Source organism: Vidua macroura, chromosome 31 (genome assembly GCF_024509145.1).
Source record: "Vidua macroura isolate BioBank_ID:100142 chromosome 31, ASM2450914v1, whole genome shotgun sequence".
NCBI classification, from domain to species: Eukaryota; Metazoa; Chordata; class Aves; order Passeriformes; family Viduidae; genus Vidua; species Vidua macroura.
Genome location: NC_071601.1, coordinates 1,534,000 through 1,555,016, shown reverse-complemented (window position 1 = coordinate 1,555,016; position 21,017 = coordinate 1,534,000). Strand labels below are relative to the sequence as shown.

General features: G+C 40.6%; 1 protein-coding gene across 3 annotated transcripts in view; it reads right to left on the bottom strand.

Annotated features, from left to right (window-relative positions):
- KIF13B (kinesin family member 13B) overlaps positions 1 to 21,017 on the bottom strand; it is a 120,333-nt gene that overhangs the window by 58,963 nt on the left and 40,353 nt on the right. For 2 of the 3 annotated variants that reach the window (XM_054001636.1, XM_054001638.1), the window contains exons 3-11: positions 13,831 to 13,846; positions 12,293 to 12,353; positions 10,486 to 10,578; positions 9,699 to 9,879; positions 9,217 to 9,304; positions 7,762 to 7,896; positions 5,943 to 6,055; positions 5,382 to 5,493; positions 1,026 to 1,238 (exon numbers count right to left, since the gene is read on the bottom strand). In XM_054001636.1, the coding sequence (XP_053857611.1) occupies positions 1,026 to 1,238; positions 5,382 to 5,493; positions 5,943 to 6,055; positions 7,762 to 7,896; positions 9,217 to 9,304; positions 9,699 to 9,879; positions 10,486 to 10,578; positions 12,293 to 12,353; positions 13,831 to 13,846 (1,012 nt within the window). The remainder of the gene's footprint in view (positions 1 to 1,025; positions 1,239 to 5,381; positions 5,494 to 5,942; positions 6,056 to 7,761; positions 7,897 to 9,216; positions 9,305 to 9,698; positions 9,880 to 10,485; positions 10,579 to 12,292; positions 12,354 to 13,830; positions 13,847 to 21,017) is intronic. The other variant, XM_054001637.1, reaches the window with a different exon arrangement.

Below are 21,017 nucleotides of genomic sequence, written 5' to 3'. Positions count from 1 at the left end.
ACTTCATTTAACCGAAGTCGCACCTCACAGGATGTGGCCATGCTGAATTCTTAAAATATATCAGCAGAGCTCTGCCTAAAAATCACCCAGTCTTAACTGGAACTATCCATGCCTCCATGTCCTCTGCATCACAGAGTAAAACCAAGAATGCTCAACAAGGTGCTCAGTATCTCAATGAACGCCCATGTTTCAAGACGGGACACAGAAAAATGTAAAATAATTATACAAAGGGAGACGGAAGCATCGCCTGGACGCCCTGCAACATTACCTCATGGAATTCTGTCTTAGGTTACGAGATGTGACTGGGGGTATGTATTCTATTGCCATCTGTTAGAGGCGGGGCAATTATCTTCTCTTAATTGGGCAATTTATCTCTTCCATAACCAATCCTCCCTCCAGGAGATATCTTCTGTTAATGGGCCATTAAGTGTCACTGCATGACTGATAAAAAATTACTTCATGCCATTGTGAGATGCTCCACCTAGGGGGAGGAGCCAAGCATTCCTACCTGGATATAATCTGAGACCTGGAACACCAGAGTCAGCCTTTTCCCGCTGGATTCCCAGAGGAGCAGCTTTCATCACCAGATTTCCAGAGGAAGACCATGCCCATCTACACCATCGCTGGACCTTCAGAGGGAAACTGCACCCTTCTACAGGAGAACCACATCCGTCACTCTAGGGGGCTGCAGCCACCATTTAATCGGACTACTACCAACACCCTGACCAACAGGGTGTCAGGCTGTATTCTGACTCTGTCAGCAGCTTTCTCTTTTTGCACTATTGCATTTGTATTTCTGTTTAATTTTCCTAGTGAAGAACTGTTATTCCTACTCCCACATCTTTGTCTGAGAGCCCCTTAATTTCAAAATCATAATAACTCGAAGGGAGGTGGTTTACATTTTCCATTTCAAGGGAAGCTCCTGCCTTCCTTAGCACACACCAAGACAAATTCCTTCTGGAGAGCCGGCTGAGCCTGGGAGGGTGGGGGGGGTTTGCTGGATTTGCAAGGCTCCCAGTTTGTACCTCAGCCTTGGTGAGCTGCTCCCGCAGCTTCTCCACCTCCTCGCGGAGCTCGCGGATGATGCGGGCGTTGGGGTCCTCGTTGACCACAGCGTGGTTGACGATGTTCTTGGCCCTGTCCGCGTAGCGCAGCGTCGACAGCGTCTCGTCGTAGTTGTCGGCCGCCGGGCTCACCGTGGCCACCATGGCCGTCTTGCTGTTGCCCCCAAGGCTGTCCTGGAAGGTTGGGGGGGGGGTGGTTTAGAATCAACATTTTTATTTTGGTTTGCTGGGTTAAGAGTTTAGGCTGTGCAAGTTAAGAAAAGCTCATTTAGGAAATGTCATTCTTGGATTTTGACATTCTTGGCTTTTTTCAACAGGAATGAAAAAAAGGACCTGTTTTAGGCTTTACAGGGCCTGGTAAAGGAGTCTAAGTTTTCTTTCTATGTTTTCTGCTTAGGTTTACAAACCAGAAATGTAAACACTTCAGCACTGAACTTCTCAGACGCTACTGAAGGAGCTCAGGAAAAACCATGATGAATTATCTCATTTTAAAGACGAGAAGATAGATGTCTTCAAGAAATAAATTACTGAAATATCTCTTCATAAACAATATAGCTGATTTTATTCCTATAAACATTCAGAATGGGGCCCTTCCCTTCCTCCCACTGGCACAGCTCAAAAATCTAAACTGAGTTATATAAGAAATTACCCTCCTGGAATTTGGTTGAGAGAGAAGAAGAGCATGAAACAAGGAAGGAAGGAAGGAAATGAGGAAGGAAGGATTCTATCTTTTTAATGACCATGAGATTATGGTTGACAATTTTGGCCAAATATAGATACATGAAGATAAAATATTTTTGTTTAAACTGTGCAGCAGATTTTTTTTTTCTGTGTGGCAGTTTGGTTTCTTTGGTTTGTTTGGAATTTTGGGGTGGGTTCTTTTTTGTTTGTTTGTTTGTTTTTTACCCAATATCCCATTCTGAGACAAACCACGCTCTTAATTTTCATCTTCAATAACCCATGAAATGTAGGTCAGGCATTGCCATTAGAACAATCTGACTGCATTAGCTGCTTGTCAAACCATTTCAGTTCCAAAGCACACGTGGAGCTTTCCCCAGCAATCATTAAAATGCCCCTTTAAGTATTTCCCCAAGACACTCCTTTTGGCTGCGTGATGCCTAAACCAGTTTGACAGCAGCCAGGCTGTTGGCAGCACTTGGCTGTCTCTGGTCATGCAAAAGGGCATGGAACTCATATGAAATGTAAATCTTTATATATTTATAGTGTTCAACACAGTCAGCACAGGCAGGTAAGTGTATTTATACACAAATCAGCAGCAAAGAGCAGCTTTCTGACTGATCTCACCGTGGTTTTTCTCATCCTAGGATTAGCCAATGTTTACTCCAAATTAATCCACAGCGTAAGAGGGTCCCCCTCTGTACCACAGAAATGTTTTTTAACTGAAAACTTTAAGACTAACAGGAGTAGTAACGAATCAGTCCATGGGATTTCCTGGCCAAAAATTAAGAATGACACCCTGCAACTGCAATCCCTGTTCTGCATAAAAAGCTGGAGTTTGGCAGGGAGCTGGCCAGGTACTCCCCTTCCAAATCCAACCTTAACTGTTTGCACTTTGGGAATGTCCTTCACTGCACTAATTAGCTCCAAAATAGGATGAATTCATTATCTGAATTGCAGCTCTGCTGTAGAGGCAGCTGAGAACGCTGTAACAGTGATACACCAGAACCCACAATACACCCATTATAAACTGGGCAAGGTCCCTCTTGTAGCAATTGAAGCCCAATGCCAGACTGTCTGATAAAGCTTTATGTGTAAAACCCACGTGCTGATTTCACTGGTTTCTTTAATGATAAGCAAGAAAGGTGAAAAAAAAGCAAATCAGACACTCATTAGTGAAAAGAGTCTGTAAACCAGCCTGGTAAGGTTGGGCTTGCATGTATTAGAGAGACAGAATGGAAATAATTGTTATTTTTAAGAATTAACTAGCTTTTTCTCCTCTAGCAGCAAGATTACTGTAAAAACAACTCAAAATGTAGAGTTCAGAAATTGTATTTTAATAGCAGCCATCAGGCTTCTGATTAACACAGGAAAACATGATATTTGTGCCAATACAATTTGATTAAAACCAGAAGTTACAGAACTGACAAAACTATTTTGCTCCCTGCACGTAACCTGATGCCACTGCTCAAGCAATGATATTTTTCACCTGGCACTTTTGTCAAAAATCCTCAACAAAATTAAGCAAAAAATGTCAGATCTTGAGGTCTCCTGAACTGATTTCTCAGATTTGTGGAGAGACACATATCTGTATGACAGATATTCCTGCAGTTAGAACACATTTAGTCTGCTTTGGTATCATAATTACAAGTTGAAAGACAGGGAGAAAGCTCAGGCCACCATCTCATGGCTTCTCCAAACAGGCCTCTTTAAATGAATAAATCCCTCCTTTGATCTCTAATTAAAAAAAAAAAAAAAAGAAAAGAAAAAAAATAGTTTAAATTTTCCTCCTTTCAAAACAAAGCTTCAATGAGAGCTTTTTGGTTAAAAAACCCCAAAAGCCCTCAACCCTTTTGTTGGCACGAACGTGGCTGATGTTGGACACAAAGAGGTTTTGCCTGAAAGGAGGCAGAACAAAAGTGGGCTCCCATTCCTGCGCCGCGTCCGGCGGCACCGTGGCCACAATGCCTCAGACAGGTGCTGAACAGGAATTGCAGTCTGCTCCCTGGATTTGTTTAGAAACGGAGCAGCAGAACTAATTCCAACAAGGCTGGAAATTCATCAGGGAGGTTTCCACCCTGCTGCAGCCACATCAGGAACCCAGAGTGCACCGGGGCGAAGTGAAGCTGCGCAGGGACTTTGATGTTAAATTTCAGAGAGCCAAAAAAATCATGTTTCTTCTAAATGAGAATAAAAACTCAGTGTAAATACAGAGACAAAAATGTATTTAAACACTAAAAAAGCCTCAGTGCAAGAACACTGTGCTATGAGAACTTGTTTTACTCAGACACTGTTTGTGTTGTACCATTTAGATTTTTACATGGCTATTTGATGTCCAGATCTGTTAGGGATAAATAATTTCACAAGTTATGCTAAAAGGTTCATTAAAAGCACTGAGAAAAATGAAGGCTTGTATGTCAAGAGGTTACAGGAGCAGGGATTTTGTTTTACTTAAGCATTGAATTCAACTTTGTTTTCAAATCTCTGCAAGGAAAAATGTGTTGTTTTTTTTTTATCTCCACACTTCTGTACAACCTGCAAGTCACTTTGTCTTTTTCTTTCCACATGTGCAGTTAAACCCCAGGGATGTGTAATTTAAAGAACACCTGAAAACACTGGTAAGAAAGGGTGGGGAACCCAAGACAAGAAGGACTAGCCAGAGCACCTACAAAAAGTAAGAGGACAAAGAAAGGCTGGTGATGCCACAAATCAGTTTCTTTTCAGATTATTTCTTTCTACCAATAAGTATCTCAATTGCTTCTGGATAACAACTAAAGAGCACAAGGTGGAAAAGAAAAAAAGAAATTTGACTTATACAGATCTCATATTTAACAATTTGGGTTTCTTCATTTAGACTGTACATATGTTCATTCAAGTGCCAACATCAAACACTCCTTTCCCCCCCCGCCAAAAAAGACCAAATAAAAGTCCTGCACAGTTCAGAAAATGATTTAACTGCTCATTTCACATGAACAGCTTCTCTGAAGTCTCCTGACCTGTTCCTCAGACTGCAACAGGGCTAATGCTCTGCAATTATACTCTGCTGACAAAAGTAAAATATCTTAACAATTAAATTAGACAATTAGGAAAAGGTAATTGTCTTAATCAACATCTTCAGAGCTAAGCATACCAGTATGTAAAATCAGCTGTATGCAGAAATAACCCAAATTAAATTAGCCCCAAGGTTGTGTGTGAAGCTGTACTTACACTGACCCATAAAATATTCACTGCTTTTAATTTTATTTTTAAAGTTCCTTAATCCTCAGGCCATTGCAGGTCAGCAGAAGACACACATTTAGTCTGCAGAGACTAACTATGTAATAGCTGACATCCAGCTCATTTTGCAAAGACAATTATGGTTAACATCAAACCCAGAAAATGAGGCAAAAAGCAAAGAATTTTGATTTCATTCAATGAGACTCTTGTCCTCCTTTCCTCTCTTTTATTTCCCTTTAAAAAAAGAAGATAAAAAAAAAAACAAACAAACAAACAAAACCAAAAACAACAACAACAAAAAAAAACCACAAAAAAAAAAACCAAAACCAAAAAAAAAAAAAAAAAAAAACAAAAAAAAAAAACACCCAAAAAAACCAAAAAAAAAACAAAAAAAAAAAACCAAAAAAACAACAACTTACTTACTTTAAGTAACCAAGTGAGCACAGAATCACGATATGGAACAAATTTGTTCTTGTTCTTGCCAGCAGCCTGATCTGCCAGGGCAGAAATAACCAGCCCCAGAGTCGTGAGGGATCTGCCCAGAGAACACAAGCAGTTATTAACAAGGGTAAATATTCATAAGTCAAATGCATATTTAGACAGTGACTTTCCCTCTGAAAACATGCTCTGAGGAAAAAATTCCTAGTTTAATTTTGATCATTCTTTCTTCACAAAAGCTCCACTCCTATTTTTTTTTCAGTATGTTTTCAGTCTTAATAATCAGGTCTTCGCAATGAAATTCATGGCAGCTGCAGGAACACAAATATTTTCTAAAATATGGAGTTCCTATTCCCATATCTAAAAATACTGCATGTCTAAAGGAGAAATAGAGAGAAGTAAAGGAGAAAGACTGACTACAGGAGCTTTGTAGAGAGAAGAAAAAGAGAAAACTGACTACAGGAGCTTCATACTGTTTCACAAGTAGGCTGTATTTAGCAGGAAATGGTGATGAAAAAAGGAAAATAAATAATCTCAAAGTCTTACTTGTTAATGTTGCTTCCTTCTTTCAGCCTGTCTCCTGCAGCACCAGTTTTAGTTGCCCTTTCACTACCTGCCAAGTCCACCAGGCTGAGCTTGCCCACCTTCTCACCTGATGTCTGGGGAAGGAACCAGAGAATAGCCCCTGTTAGGTCACTTCACTCAAGTCACACTGCTTGATGTATTTTACAACAGGAATCAAACTTCATTTTTGGTGTAAACTCTTGTTCCAACCCCTTTGAGAGCGGCTGGATTTGAACAGGTGTCCTGTGCTAAGTCACTACCTGCTGCTTCAGAAACAACAGGGAAGGCATGGATGATGTGAAGTCAGCTACTCTGGTATCTTCAAATGTCTCAGAAATCTCCAGAGGAGATGCACACTAATGAACTGCTGAAAAATTCAGAGTTATGTCAAAGGAGTCACAAGCAGAGATATGAGGTTCACAATCCCATCTTGAAAACAGTCTCCTAAAATCCTTGGATTTTATACCAGAGTTTTTTCTGGTTTTCAGTGACCAGGAATGCACCTGACGAAAAGCATGTTATAATTTACATAAATTATCACAATTGCAAAGTCTCCTTTATCCTTATCAGCCTCCTGAACACAATCTCACCTATGTGAGTGTTTAAACCTGTAACACAGATTTTGTTACAAATCCTTTCATCTCATTTGACCCAAAGTGACATTCTGAAACACTCCATGAACTCCCTAAATCAATTTGAAATTGAAGAGCCAACTGTCTTTGAGAACAGCTTCCTCACATCATGTTCTTCTGCAGCATCTGCACCTTCAGCACCTCAGGATCCCAATGCAAAGTGCTGCGTCCCCAAAAATGAGCAGAGTAATTAAAATCAAAATGCTCTCAAAAATTACACCCTAAACCTATCAAAACACGATGGGATCATGGAATGTGCCATTTCCAGGACTGAAAGGACCAGCAGATGGGAGAACAGGGAAATCTGTTGCAGAAGTTCACACAGGGGTCACTGGAAGGTGCAGAGAACATGGACAGTCACAACCACTCTGCATCCAGGCTGAGCAGGACCACACAAAAACCAGGTATGAAAAGCATGCACAAGAGCCACAGCAAAACTGGAATGACAAATTATGGAAAGAAAAAAAATTCAGCACAGTATGATGGTGATTTGAAGTGCAAAGGGGGAAAAAATTCCAAATAAAGAATGAGGAAAATTGTGTGGATAAGAAGATTGGTGGAAACTGAGAAATTAGGAGGGAAAAAAGCCCAAATTCTCATTATGCTTTCCAATATATTCAATATTTAGGCTCAGATTTGATCTGTGGACACTCAAAATTTCTCCAAGGCTTTGAAAATCTTAAAGAATTGTCCAAGCACAGAATCTATCAATGAAGTTTAAAGATACTTATTTCAATTCCAATTTATCACCATTTTCTGTGAGAAACTAAATAATATCGACATAATGTATTTCACACACCCCTCCAAGGAAACATAAAATACTTGCAGCTTTAAATGCTTTTTCAATATTTAATATATACACATAAAATCATTAATGGCATACAATGCAAAATATTTTAAAGTAGCATTTTTTTTAATTTAGAAAGTTGATAATTTATATAAATTTGTATTAATTTAGAAAGCTGGTAATTTATACAAATTTGCATTAAATAACCACGGGAAAGGTTATTACCAGAGGTACACTCAGGTGTATTTCTATTTTTCACCTATTTTATCTTTAGCCTGTACTACAAACTGCTGCTTCCAAGTGTTTCTTTTCCTGTGAAATACATTAATGTAAAAGACACATCCCAGCCTGACATTTGGACCTTGCAGCTGGATTTTCTTACCCCTGATTGCACATCATAGAGGGTGTGGGTGAGGATGATCTTGAAGACTGCGTGGGACCGACTGCTCTCCTCATTCATGTTGGTGGCAGCCACTGTGCGAGACTTGTTGCCCTCAGACATCAAGGACTCGATGTCCTAAATACAATTTTCACAGCCATGAGCATATCTGCATTGACATCCTTTTCAGTTACCTCCAAAAATCATCTCATCTTGGTCAAACACAGCATTTTCTCGCTAAGCCTCCCATTTGTTTATTCAGAAAAATGTGAGGAAAAAAAAATCAAAGCGATCCCTCCCTTTAAAGCCTGGAAACTCCACAGTGTCATGACTTCACCCACTCCTCAACCTAGATATTAAATTATCAACAAAAATAATGCACCTGGCTGCACACAGCAACACTCAAAAGCAGAGAAAGAAGTGAGGAAACAGCAATTTGTGTTTGAACCCTGTCACATTTTAGCCTCAAGCTGTCATGGTCTGAGAATCTGGAATACTGACAGAAGGCTCAGAGGTTTATAAAACAGAACCACGCTGAATGAAGAGGTCATTATATTCCTCCAAATTTTAAGAGCTTATTAAGTGCTTTGATCTGTTGTGATGCTTGAGAAAGATGCAGCTCCCCTGCTTTGGGGTTTCACAGCAATTGTGTAAAATAGTTAAAACCTCGGGGTCTTGGGCTAAACTTCTATTTCTGCATCTCTGGCTGGGTGATGCTAAAACAACTCAAATAAACAGCCAAACAAAGGACCACCACAGACCACTGACTCCAAATTCTGGATTACAAAAAGCTGCTGGGCAACATGGAAAGGCAAAGCATGAAATGTGTCCTGTCCTAGCAGAAACCACCAAGGAGAGCTGGATGAACACCTGGAAAAACTGCAACTGCACTGTTTTCATGTTTTGGTTAAACTGACAGATTCCATCCCATATTTATCCATTTCCCCCACAGCAAGTTAATGCTCCTTAAAAAACAGGGCATTTTGTGAATGCACATAAAAACATTTACTGTCCTGCAAGCCAGTTTCATGTGACGCTCTCAAGTATTTGCTTGGTAAACAACCATTAGTTCATAAATCCAGCATTTGCTACTGGGAAGGGAAATTACTGAGCAGAACATGACAGGCAAAAAGTAACACAGTGGGGCACTTAGAGCTTGTCTCTGGGCCTGTAATTAATCACAGAACACTTTCTCATGACAGTTTGCACTCATCTTAATGCTGAGAGGAAATCTGTTCCATTCAACAGCTGAATTACTTCCAGAATTATTGAGCAGCACGAGATGAAGGGAGTTCCTGCTCTCAGCCCTGTTCTCCCCAGGGATCACAGCACAACAATCTGCAGCTCTCTTGCTCTAAGATTACTGATAAGGAGCATTTTAGTAATTCTGTCCAGCTTAAGGGACAGCACCTGGTGTTTAGGATGTCAAGATAAGCCTTTCATGAAGTTGATCCTTACCTTGTAGCTAGCAACAGCTAGTTTGGATAGGCCATCTACGTAAGGGCCATAAACACTGTGTTCTCTAACCTTTAATGACTGACGGCTTCTGGTTGGGGGAAAAAAAAGGGATTTATAAGCACATGACTGACTTAAGACAACATTTACACAAAATCCATTTCTCACTGACACATCTCAAACAGGATGGCCTCACAAATACCCACTGAAGCACAGAGCAAGGGCCAGAATGCAAACACAAAAAAGCTTTATAACACATAAAAAGCTGACACAGACAGTGTTGTCACCTCACAAAAGGTACACTTACTCCAAGCTTTTAGTCTTGCTACTTTATTTTGATTTATAATGAGGAGATGCTGAGGTCAGGAAGCAGCAAAAGCCATCCTAGGCAAATGTTTTAGATGGGATCCATGAAGGCAAACTGGTTATGTAAAGGAAGAGTGTAGGACAAATACTACAGTGCCATTCACACACAGATTCCGTACCCTTTGGGGTCAAGGAGATCTCTGACTTTCTCATTGTAAATCTCCATGTAGGATACTTCCACCTTGAAACTCTGCTCTTCATTTTCTTCTTTCTGTGCTCTTTCAAAGAGTCCACTGCAAAGTCTAGGGATTAATCCAGGCTGATCAGCAGTACCCATCATGGTGTAGGACTTTCCAGACCCTGTGTGAGGGAAGCTGTGATTAGAGAACATGCAACAAAGGTTCCTGCTGTGCAGAATATTGATAGGAAATAAAAAAAATATTATTTTTTTTTTTTTGCATTTCAGTGAAAGGTATATGTTCCATTTTCTGCTTTAAAGTAACCCAAACACCACTGAGCTAAAGACTATTTTAATTAAAAGGAAAAGGAAAACAAGAAATTTGTTTCAGAGTGCTGGAGAACTTTTAGGTAGATACAGCCTTATTGTAGATGACTAAGCCACTAATGTGAAAACTCTTCATATTACTCTTTAAATATTACATTAAAATGACAATTCAAGATTATTTTAACCACAGAGGCAGAAAATCTGAGCAATGCTCTGAGCTCAAGGACGATCATGGTCATGCCAAAGATTATGAAGTGTGAGAAATAAGGGTAGCCAGCAGCAACAAAACCTTACTTCTCATCCTGCCCACCTCATATCTGATGTTACAAAAGAGGAAAACATTTCTTATCCACGTTAGAAAGTATTTCTCCTCAAACAATGTCACAAGAGCCATGGAAAGAACCTCCAGCCAGAACACAACACCTTTGGAGGGAACACTTCTCCCTCACTCTGGGACTCACCCGTTTGCCCATAGGCAAAGATACAAGCGTTGTAGCCTTCAAAGGCATTCTGAAGAATATTCTCTCCAAGGCACTTGAAAACAACATCTTGACCTAAAAAACAGAACACACAAGCCAACACTGTAACACAGCAAGAGCTTTTTGTCCCTTGATTTGGATTCTTCAACAAGTAGGTAAAAGCTGTGAGGGTTTTCCTGCTGTTGTTGCCTAAATCACATCCAGTGTCTGCTCCCTGGAAAGGAGCAGAAGATGTGCTCCACATTTATGCTGCTGCAAATATCAGGGGCTGGGAATATCATGGATATAACTGGATGTGCTTAAAGCAACATCCTATCAAGGTTCATACTCAGAAGTTTCATCAGCAGAGAATCTATGACCAACTGCAGAATTTAATGACACCACCTCAAAATATACTCTAGCTGTACATTTTAATGACAGTCAATTGATTCTAATCCAAGGGAATCAGCAGAGCACGTGAAAATTTTACTGTGTAAGATATTGGATAATATCACAAAGAGATTTTTGCAGAGAAGGAATTACAAGTATGTGGAAGATATGGATATTCACACGGTATTTTGCACTGGTAAAAAGTAAGATGTATAATTTCTTTTGTAATTGAACTTTGAGGTTTTTGGATAATTTTCCAAGCAGAGGAAGGAAGGCTTAAAATATCTGGGTAGTAACTACTTGAACAAAATCTATTTCCAGAATTAATTTTACAACCAAAAAAACTCAAGTCTGAACAAGGTATGACAGAACTTTATGGACTGAAAAGTCCTCTCAAATAATGTTCCTTTAAGCTCTTCCTTCCTCTCATTGAAATTCCTATCTTTACAGCCAAATCCATGCTAAATTCCCCATCAAAAGCACCAAGAGCTGTGCCAAGCTCAGCTGGGGTAACACTTCCACTGTATAACAGACCAAAATATCAGTTATATAGGCACCACCTTTAGTTTGAGAAACAAAGCATGCAATATTTCTTTGTAATTTGTATGGCTGAAAGTGTCACATTTTTCTCAGTGCCTTGACAGGATATTATTCATTAGTTATTTGTTAAAGAAATTAAAATTAAGAAGTGAATTTTTCTTCTAATTTTTTTTATAAAATAAATATTAAGTTCAATTGATTCCAAATTTTAAAGGATAACAACTATGAAAGGAATAAATTATAGGAGTGGTAAGTCCTATATAGTTCATATGTTGAATATAGTTCAATATAGTTCAATATAGTTCCTATATAGTTCATATGAACTATAAAATGGTTCATATTTTATCATAACTATAAGCCAAAATGCATAATAATAATACATAGAAAACATTTAATTGAATACATTACACATTCTCACTAAAGCATCTGAATTAATATACACTTACATGAAATTAGGCTTTTATTAATATTTTATCAATATTCCTTTATTAGGTTTTACTATGATGCTAAACTCCCATCAGCACTGAAAAACATGAAATTACATATAACAGTGCTCCTCGAAATAAATAAATGGGTTTGATGCATTTAAAATGATGGAAGTGGAGCAGGATTTTAAATAAAGCTGTAAATAGGAGTAAAGCATCAATGTGCTGGGTTTCTCCACTCTCTGCACTGCAAAGGGGTGGCAGTACCCACTGCTATTGTCATCTTTAGAGAAAAGAAACTGGAATGATTGAGGATTTCCCTTTTCCTTTTGACAGCAGCCAGTCATAGAAGGGACAACACTTTGTGCCATATGGCCTGTGCCCTGAAGCAAGGACTGTATTTTAATCAGATCATTCCCACTTGGAGACAACCAGGCCAAAGTAAATGTTATTACCTGCATATTTTTCTTTGACAGATTCATCCATAGACCAAAAGCAGTGATCATATGCAAACACCTGCAGGGAAACAACCAGGACACCTTAGAACAGCTGCTGCTAAATCTAACATGTTATTCACATTCTGACATTCTGAACTCAATGCACATTCCCACTGAATTCCTTATTTTCCAGGAGTTTGAAGCCTAAACAAACACTTCATTTTCCTGTATGCTTTTATTTGTTCCTTGTTTCTATTTCTTCCTTTCTGTGTCAACCCTTACTCTCCATGTGCCAACCCAATGAATGTCAAGGACCTCTCCATTTCTCCCTCCAAACCCATCCTTGCAATTCATTTTTCACCAGAGTTTCTCTTTTGCAAACTGACAGATGTCCTCTAGCTCTTTCTGCCTCCCATCTCCCCCTGCCTCTTGTCTGCATAAATTAAAAACAAGTCTTAGGGTAGGAAGCTCTTTCCGTACAAGAGGAGTATGTATTTATTTACATTCCATGACAAACTAAAGCAGCCATCAAAGTCTAATATTTGCAAAGAATAATAGAAAGCAAATCAGTTTTATCATAAAAAGAGCAGCACTCTAATATTTTTAATAGAAAACTCTCCATTTTGCCATAAATCCACTGAAAGGTCGACAGGCACCTTTCGTCCTGAAAGATGACCTGAAATAATACAATGTGTATTTTGGGACAGATGTTTGCAAAAACAGCTCCCCTGGGTATGTATCAGCAAGGAAAAATATTAATTAGGGTAATGTCTGACCTACATTCACACGGGGAAAATTTATTCTGTAGGATGTAGGAAAAGGGAAGTGCAATGTGGGGCTCTCAGGCTGTGGATTTCCCCTCTAAGCTTAATGGAAGCTGCACTTTCCCCTCTGGATGTCCTGCATTGTTACACTGCTGACTACCAACATTTATGAAAATGCTTAACATAGCAAAAGCCTTGAAATTTAAATAACTTATCTTCAAAAATAGTTTTCCCTCCCATACTACACTAATGTACCAGCATCAAGAGATAAAGCAGTTATTTTATATCCTCTGAGGTAACAACAACTTGTGTATTAAGAATTAAGGTGCTCTTTTTTTTTTTTACATTCAATTCATTTTACAGCTAAACATATTATTAAAGCATCCCAAGCCTTCAGAACATTTAGTAAAACACCACTGGCTGAGCACATCCATGGAGCTGAACCCTGATCTGCCAGGGCAGAGTCTTCAGAACAAGCGCGAAGTCACGGGACCATAAAAACAAAGTGAGTTTGCTCTAACACAAATACCAGAAAATGCTTTTAAAAAGCCCACAAAGAACAAATATCCTCCATTCAGAGTCTGCAGTGCTGAGGGTGGATGTTCTCATTTGTTCCTCTGACTCATTTCTTGGCACAGGCTGTACAGAGCATTTCTGCAGCAAGGAGATGCTTCGAGTTTCTTACTCAGCAGCTGATCAGCGACAGAGCTCTGCAAAATGCTTTTAATATTTGGATAACCCAAGAGTGAGCAAGTGATAGGACAACTCTCACACACTGATAAAAGCCCTTACCTTTGGGTGAGTTCTGCTGTTCCCCAATGCATCAGGAGTGGAAAGGATTTGTACAAGGTCAGGGGAAGAAAAAAAAAAAGACAAAAGAAAAACAAAGACTGTTAGTTGTCGTGATTTCAGCTTAATTGTGCTATCCTTAATCCTTGGAATGCTGTATTAAAAGTTCATTTGTCTCCTCAAATCTCTCCTTGCTTACAGATCCCAAGTCATTTTATAAACCCTTTTAGGGGCAAGATTTGAGATGCTGCTCAGAGTTGATTTAAAATTCAAAGCCACTAATTTTCCTCATGCTTCATGTCTTTCTCATTCTCTCACGGGTTTATTTTTCTTGTGACACCTCTCCCTCTCTTTGGGTGTCACTGCCTCTTAAAAACAAAGTACCCAAGCAACATAAAAATTTCCAAAACCACTTGAACAGGAACTTCAGGAGTGTTATTCAAGAGGAAATTTCAGAGTCCAGCCCCTGGGCTTGCCCAACTCAGCTCTCCCTGGTTGCTGGGACAGCAGAGCAAACATTTGCTTCCCCAAAAGAATGAGCAGAGAACAGCAATTCTTCTGCTCTGTTATGTGCAGAATTTAAAAGTTTGGGGGTTTTTGTTTGTTTGTTTTTAAGCACAAAATTACTGGAGTGACCTTTAAAATACCAGCATGGCCTCAGTTGATGACTGCAGGTTATGCAGCCTCCTCACATCAGAGGCTGGAGAAAAGCAGTAAACACACAACAAGCCACTGATATTCCCCTTGTCCTGGACCTTCCAAATGACATTAGGAAACTCTTGACATCAGCAACGAGTGAAGTCTTGTGACAAGCAACACTGATTTCTTTTGAACAGAGCAAGAGAAAGACATGGGAGCCATACAAGATTACCCTCAGAGCTCCTGTTGCTCATGGGGCTTGAGAAGCGAGTTTAAAAATAGTAATTTCTGAGCACTGTCTCTCAAAAACAAATATTAATTATTTATTACACAAATCCACCACCCCTTTTTACTCGTGCCTGGATCTGCTGTGTGGATCTGTGTGACAGAACAGGAACGATGGGCGCTTGGGAGAGCAGGATGATTATTTAAGTCAAGGTCACCCCGTGTCACGGGGTCATCCAAGTTAGCAATGACAACATGACCCCTTTTCCTCTGCCATCTGGCTTAGCTGAAATAAAGGCTCTCCCAAAGTCCTTGGCAGCTTGGTGTAGACTCTAGGCTGTTACTCCTGGGTGGATTTTATTGAGGGAATCTCCTTCACTGGGGCTTTGATCCAGATACCGGAGACTCCAGAGAGCCCCTCTGGCTCTCCCTCAGAGAGGCACAGGAGCATTTTCATGGCTTTCTGTGCTCTGAAATGCTCATGGAGCACTTTGCTGCAGGACTTCACTGGAAACTGCCTTTAGGGAAGCTCTGCTTGCAGGGCAGGTTAATTACTACACCTACAAAAACATTCTCCTTCTAAAACAAAGGGAACAGCAAGCCTGGCTTCAGAGTCTGAGTTCAGCACTCAGAGATGTGACACAGCCCTGCTCACATTCCCCAGCCCAATTCCAAGGCAGGATTATATTGCAACAACCCAGCTGATCTGCCCAGCCCTCAATATAGGGCATATTATTGAGTATTTGGGTTAAAGCAGCCATAAGGATATAATCTGAGAAGTTCTATCACAGATACAATTTTAAGATTATGGATTACACAGGGCTATGTATCATCAAGCTTAATTTAAGACCTTTAGTCTGAACTAAGTATCTCATTTTCTGAAGGGCTGCACAAACACACAAACCCAGGTCTTGGGTCTTGCTTAATCCAAACCTGAGGGAACAGAAGCCCCACAAAACCCAGTGTGCAGCATTTGGGATACAGCAGAGCTACACAGAGCTGCAGCTTGTGTGATGTACTTTTGACCACAAAGAGAATAAATGGGACAAATGTTTCCCCAAGGAAAGCATTAAGGGTGCAGCCTGCATCACATACATTGTGCTGGGAACATATGAGCCCATTAATGCTGCAGCTGTGTGCTGGGCCCAGAAACCCATGAAAGGATTTTAGCCTGATTCAAAATCCCTTGGGAATTGAATATATGGGGAAATAGGGCACCCACAGCAGCCTGCTTGGCTGCAAGGACACACTGGGAGTGCTGGGTGCTCATACCCAAGTGCTTCTGTCCATCCCAGAGGTGAGGAAAAGGTGAATACCAAGAATGGTAAATACCACCCACGCAGCAGGGAAGGATCTCCTACAACAAAACATGACAGGAACATGTGCCAAGAACAGGGAGGTGACTTTCCCCCTCTGCTCTTATCAAACCCCACCTGGAATGCTGCACACAGTTCTGTGTCCCCAGCATGGGAAGGACATGGAACTGGTGGAGCAAGTCCAGAGGAAACCACGGGGTTCACAAGAGGACTGAAGCACCTCCCCTAAGGAGACAGGCTGGGGAATTTTGGGTTGTTCAGCCTGGAAAAGGTTGTGTGGAGACCTCACAGCACCTCCCAGTGTCTGAAGGGCAACAGGGAAGCTGGAGAAGAACAGTTCATCAGGAACTGGAGTGACAGGACAAGGCAGAATGGGTTCAATCTGGAAGAGGTGAAATTTAGGTTAGATATCTAGAAGGAATTGTTCCCCATGAGGGTGGGGAGGCCCTGGTACAGAGAAGCTTCCAAGGATGAAGCAGCCACAGCTTCTCTGGGCAAGGGCCTCCCCACCCTCACGGGGAACAATTCCTTCCCAAATTTCCATCTATCCCTGCCCTCTGGCAGTGGGAAGCCATTCCCTGTGTCCTGTCCCTCCATCCCTTGTCCCAAGTCCCTCTGCACCCCCAAGGATGCTGCCATTCCGAGGTGCAGGCAGCTCCTTGGCCAACAGCCAAAAATTCCTATCTATCTCAGACACAGCAGAAGCATCCGAGGCAGGGAGGGAAAACTTATCTTTTAGCCACTGAAGGATGTCACTGAGATGCTTCCAGCTACTTGTTTTCACTTGTATCCAGTCTGACAGGAATTCGCCAACTCCCTTCTTTTATCTCTTCTCGGTTCAATGTCAAACAGAAGTAGAGGGAATCTAATGCATCTAATTTAATTCTAAAATTAAAAAAGGAGGAAGACTATTCCAAAACAACATCCTACATTTAACAGTATTTTATTTGCTGCAAGAAATGGCAACAAGATGATCTTTAAGGTCTTTTCCTACTCAAATAATTTGGTGATTCTGTGAATATATATGCTGTTTTGAGAGTGAATGAAGACATGGAGCTTCGGTAATAATTTCTGTTTAAACTACCTCTTATACAGTGTAAATGTGTCCTGATCAAGCTTCTTGATCAGGACACACTTGCTTTTCTATGAACGTTCTGGTGTTCATAGAACCTTTTCCAGATCTCAAGCACAGTGTAAAAATATGAATAGAATCAGAGCAGGTCCCAGCTGAGACCACCAGTGCATGTGCAATACCACTACTGCTTCAGTTTTTTAACAGAATAATTAAATTACATATTCAAACACAGTAAACTCCTCAATCATTGTTAATAGTTTCATTTTAGTAACACCCAGTTTTTCCATGTTCAAAAGGGGGAAGGCAGGTTTAGTAAGTCTAAGGGTATTTCAGATTGTGCAAATGATGAGGGGAAAAACACCCCAGCAAAGGAGCAGAGGTGAATCCTGGCTGGAGAGAGGAGAGCTCAGCCCTTATCTCTTCTGTCTGGCTGACCCCACAGCTCTGAGATAGCAGCCAGCTGGCAAATCAGCACGTGCTCTAAATCAGTCACAGCACATCTCCCTTCTTGTCTAAATCAGAAACTGGCAGATGGGGCAAAGGGAGGAGAAAGGTGGGAGGTGGCAAGGCAGGAAGCAGGGGAAAGAGCTCCAGAAGCTCTAGGACAGGAGCTGACACGCCAGGCATGGGTTTTCTTGTCTGTATTTTTTTGAAAAAGAACATTTCCTGTGGCAACAGCAACTGCAACAACATCCAAACTGTACATTTGAGTGATGCTGCCAAGTGGCACAAGGATTTATGAATTATGGAATTGAAACATAACATTTTGTCATTTTCAGAAGCTTCTGGACTAGTAAAATTTGAGGATTAGAAAAAAGAAAGGCAGTAATTCCAATTATGAATCAGGAAAGTGTCAGCAAATCTCCCCAGAAATTCTTGTTGCTTTCCACTTTCAATTTTCCATAACCATTGCAAAAACTACATCAAATTCCAGTGTAATTAGTGTTATTTTATGCCCTTCAGCAGAAACTGTCCAGCATAAACTCTAGAAAGCATCTAAAAATGTAGCTAGAAAAAGAAACTGATGGGGAAAAACTCCTTGAGGTTTACAAATGAAAAGGTGTCAGTGTCTTCCAGAGATGACTCTGTAAAGCCACATCTTTATGTTCCCAGCAGGCTTAAAAAATATTACTAAAAATAAAGTTGAAACTATGTGTAACATAGTTGGATAACAACATTTGGTAACAACATTTGGATGCAGTCATTCTGGAATTCTGGGATTTTAGCAATAAATTGTTGCAGATAGAAGCTATACAATAACTATTCTAGGTTCTGACAGGCACGACAGCATCATCTACCAATATTCCCTGAAATCAAAGAACTAAAGTTACATTGGGCAGAGTTTGTCATTGCCTCAAATCTTTCCTTCCTTGGTTATGTATGGCAAAAAATAGCACTGGTGTGAAAAACCCTGAAGCACAATTTCTTTTGTGGCTACTTGTTTCAATTTGAAAAGACAGGTGTTCATTAAGGAAAGCAGGAGCTTCCCTTGAAATGGAGAATGCAAACCTCCTCCCTCTGAATTATTAAAATTTTAAAATTAAGAGGTTCTTAGGCAAAGATATGGGAGTAGGAATAACAGTTCTTTATTAGGGGGGAAAAATAAAATAGAAATGCAGTAATACAAAACAACACTGACAGATTCAGAATATGACCTGACACCCTGTGGGTCAGGGGGTTGGCAGGAGTTTGATTAAATGGTGGCTGCAGTCTTCTTGGAGTGACAGGTGTGGTTCTGTGTAAGCAGTGATCCTGTAGGAGGGTGTAGCTTTCTTCTGAAGGTCTTGTGGTGGTGTAGGTGAGCCTGGTCTTTTTCTGGGAATTTAGTGGAAAAGAAACTTGTTCTTTTGGGAATCTCGTGGAAAAGGTTGACTGTGGTGTTCCAAATATCAGATTATGTCCAGGCAGGAATGCTTGGCTCCTCCCCCCAGGTGGAGCATCTCCCAGTGGGATGATGGAATTTTATCAGCCATGCAGTGAGACTCAATGGCCCATGAATAGAAGAGATCTCCTGGAGAAAGGACTGGTTGTAGAAGAGATAAAAGAAAAACTGCCCAATTAACAGAAGATAACCGCCCCACCTCTAACAGATGGTGATAGAATACACACCCCCAGCCACATCTTGCAACCTAAGACACTCCTGTACAGTGTTTTATGGAATCACAGAATGGTTTGGGCTGGAAGGGACCTTAAAGATCATCCCGTTGCAATCCTGTGCCCCTGGCAGTGATACCTTCCACTGGAAGGAAAGGTGTTTTCCCTTGTTCCTTCTCACTCACCTGCCATGAGCTTCCCTATTCAAACACAGCAGAGCCAGGAGCACCTCAGGAACATCAAATATCCCGTTCCCAGCTCCTCAGCACAGAGCTTTGCTAAGCAGATGAGGCTCTGTTTGAAGAGCAGTGGGTTAGAACATAATGGATTTCATGGACTGAAGGGTTTCTCCAGAAAACTCATCCTTCAAACAAGGATTTGGTTCTTGAGGGTGTTTGGGCACTGAGCAGGCTCCCCAGGGAATGGTCACAGCCCGAGGCTTGACCAGAGCTCCAGGAGTGTTTGGACAACACTCTCAGGGATGCGCAGGGCGGGATTGTGCAGGGCCAGGGGTTGGACTATAGTAAAATGCTGTGCCTGATGGGGAAAATGATGCGCTGAGTTCCATGATATCAGAAGGCTAACTAATTACTTTATTATCCTGTATTATACTCTAATTACTTTATTATCCTGTATTATACACTAATAAGAACTATCTCACTACTACAAAGAAAAACCCGTGACTCTCTGCTGAGAGTTCCAACACAGCCGTGACCTAATTGGTCAGTCAATCCAAAACACCACCACCAGTGTCCAGTCAAGCAATCACCTTGGGTAACCAATCTCCATAACACATTCCACATGTGCACAACAACGAGCAGCAGCAAGTGAGATAAGAACTGTTTTGATCATTCTTTTCTCAGCTTCTCTCAGGAAAAATCCTGAGAAAGCTAAGTCTCTCTCTGTTCAGAGGATATATGAATACCACAGTTGGACTGGATGATCCTCGTGGGTCCCTTCCAGCTCAGAATTTTCTATAATTTTATGACCACTGGCCATATCTCAGAGGGCAAATATTGGGTGTAGGTAAGGTGGAATTCCAAAGGAAGTGCTCTCATTGCCTCGGCCTTAGACACCTGCCTGAACAGGAGATGGGATTTAACAAACCAGAGTCTTTTATTCTGAAGAAACTGGGCTTATGATGTCCAAGCTTCCCTATCCTTCACTGTACTACAGGCCCTTCCTAGAGAGGAGAAGCTGATAAGTGGTGCAGGAATTACTGAAGAGTTCCAGCACTAGCAAGTCTCAAGGCCTTGCAGCAGATGCAGAGGAGGCACAAAAAAAAAAAATATCAGGAAGATCTTGGATTTGTTTGAAGTTTGGAAGCCCAGTTATCTTTCTGAAGCAGATCCTTTAATTGGTAGCTTCTGTGGGTTTTGGGGTTTTTTTTCCTGTATGAATAGAGGACTCAGAACGAAGTATTTTGAAGAGCCAGCACTGCAATGGTCAGAGTTTTATTGTTTAAATTTCAGCTGCAGAATTTCTTTCATGGCATAAAAAAGCACCAGCCAATGGTGAAATAAAGTATAGAGAATAGATTTAATGATTTTGCTGACACAGACATTACTGAAAGGCAGCAGTATGATAGCTAATAACAAAAATTAGAATTCTTTGAGAAGCTGTTTCCTCTCCTTCTGCATATCAGATGAATACAACTTGCAATCCATTTTGCTGCTGCCAGGTATATACAATGAGAGGAAAAGTCAACTAAATCAAATCTGATCACTTCAAGCTAATCCTATGATACTTAGAAATCCATTTTCACAGAATATTTCAGATTGTAAAGCTAAAAGTTGTTTGGTTTCACAATTGTTTAACAGTTTATAAATATTTTTACACTA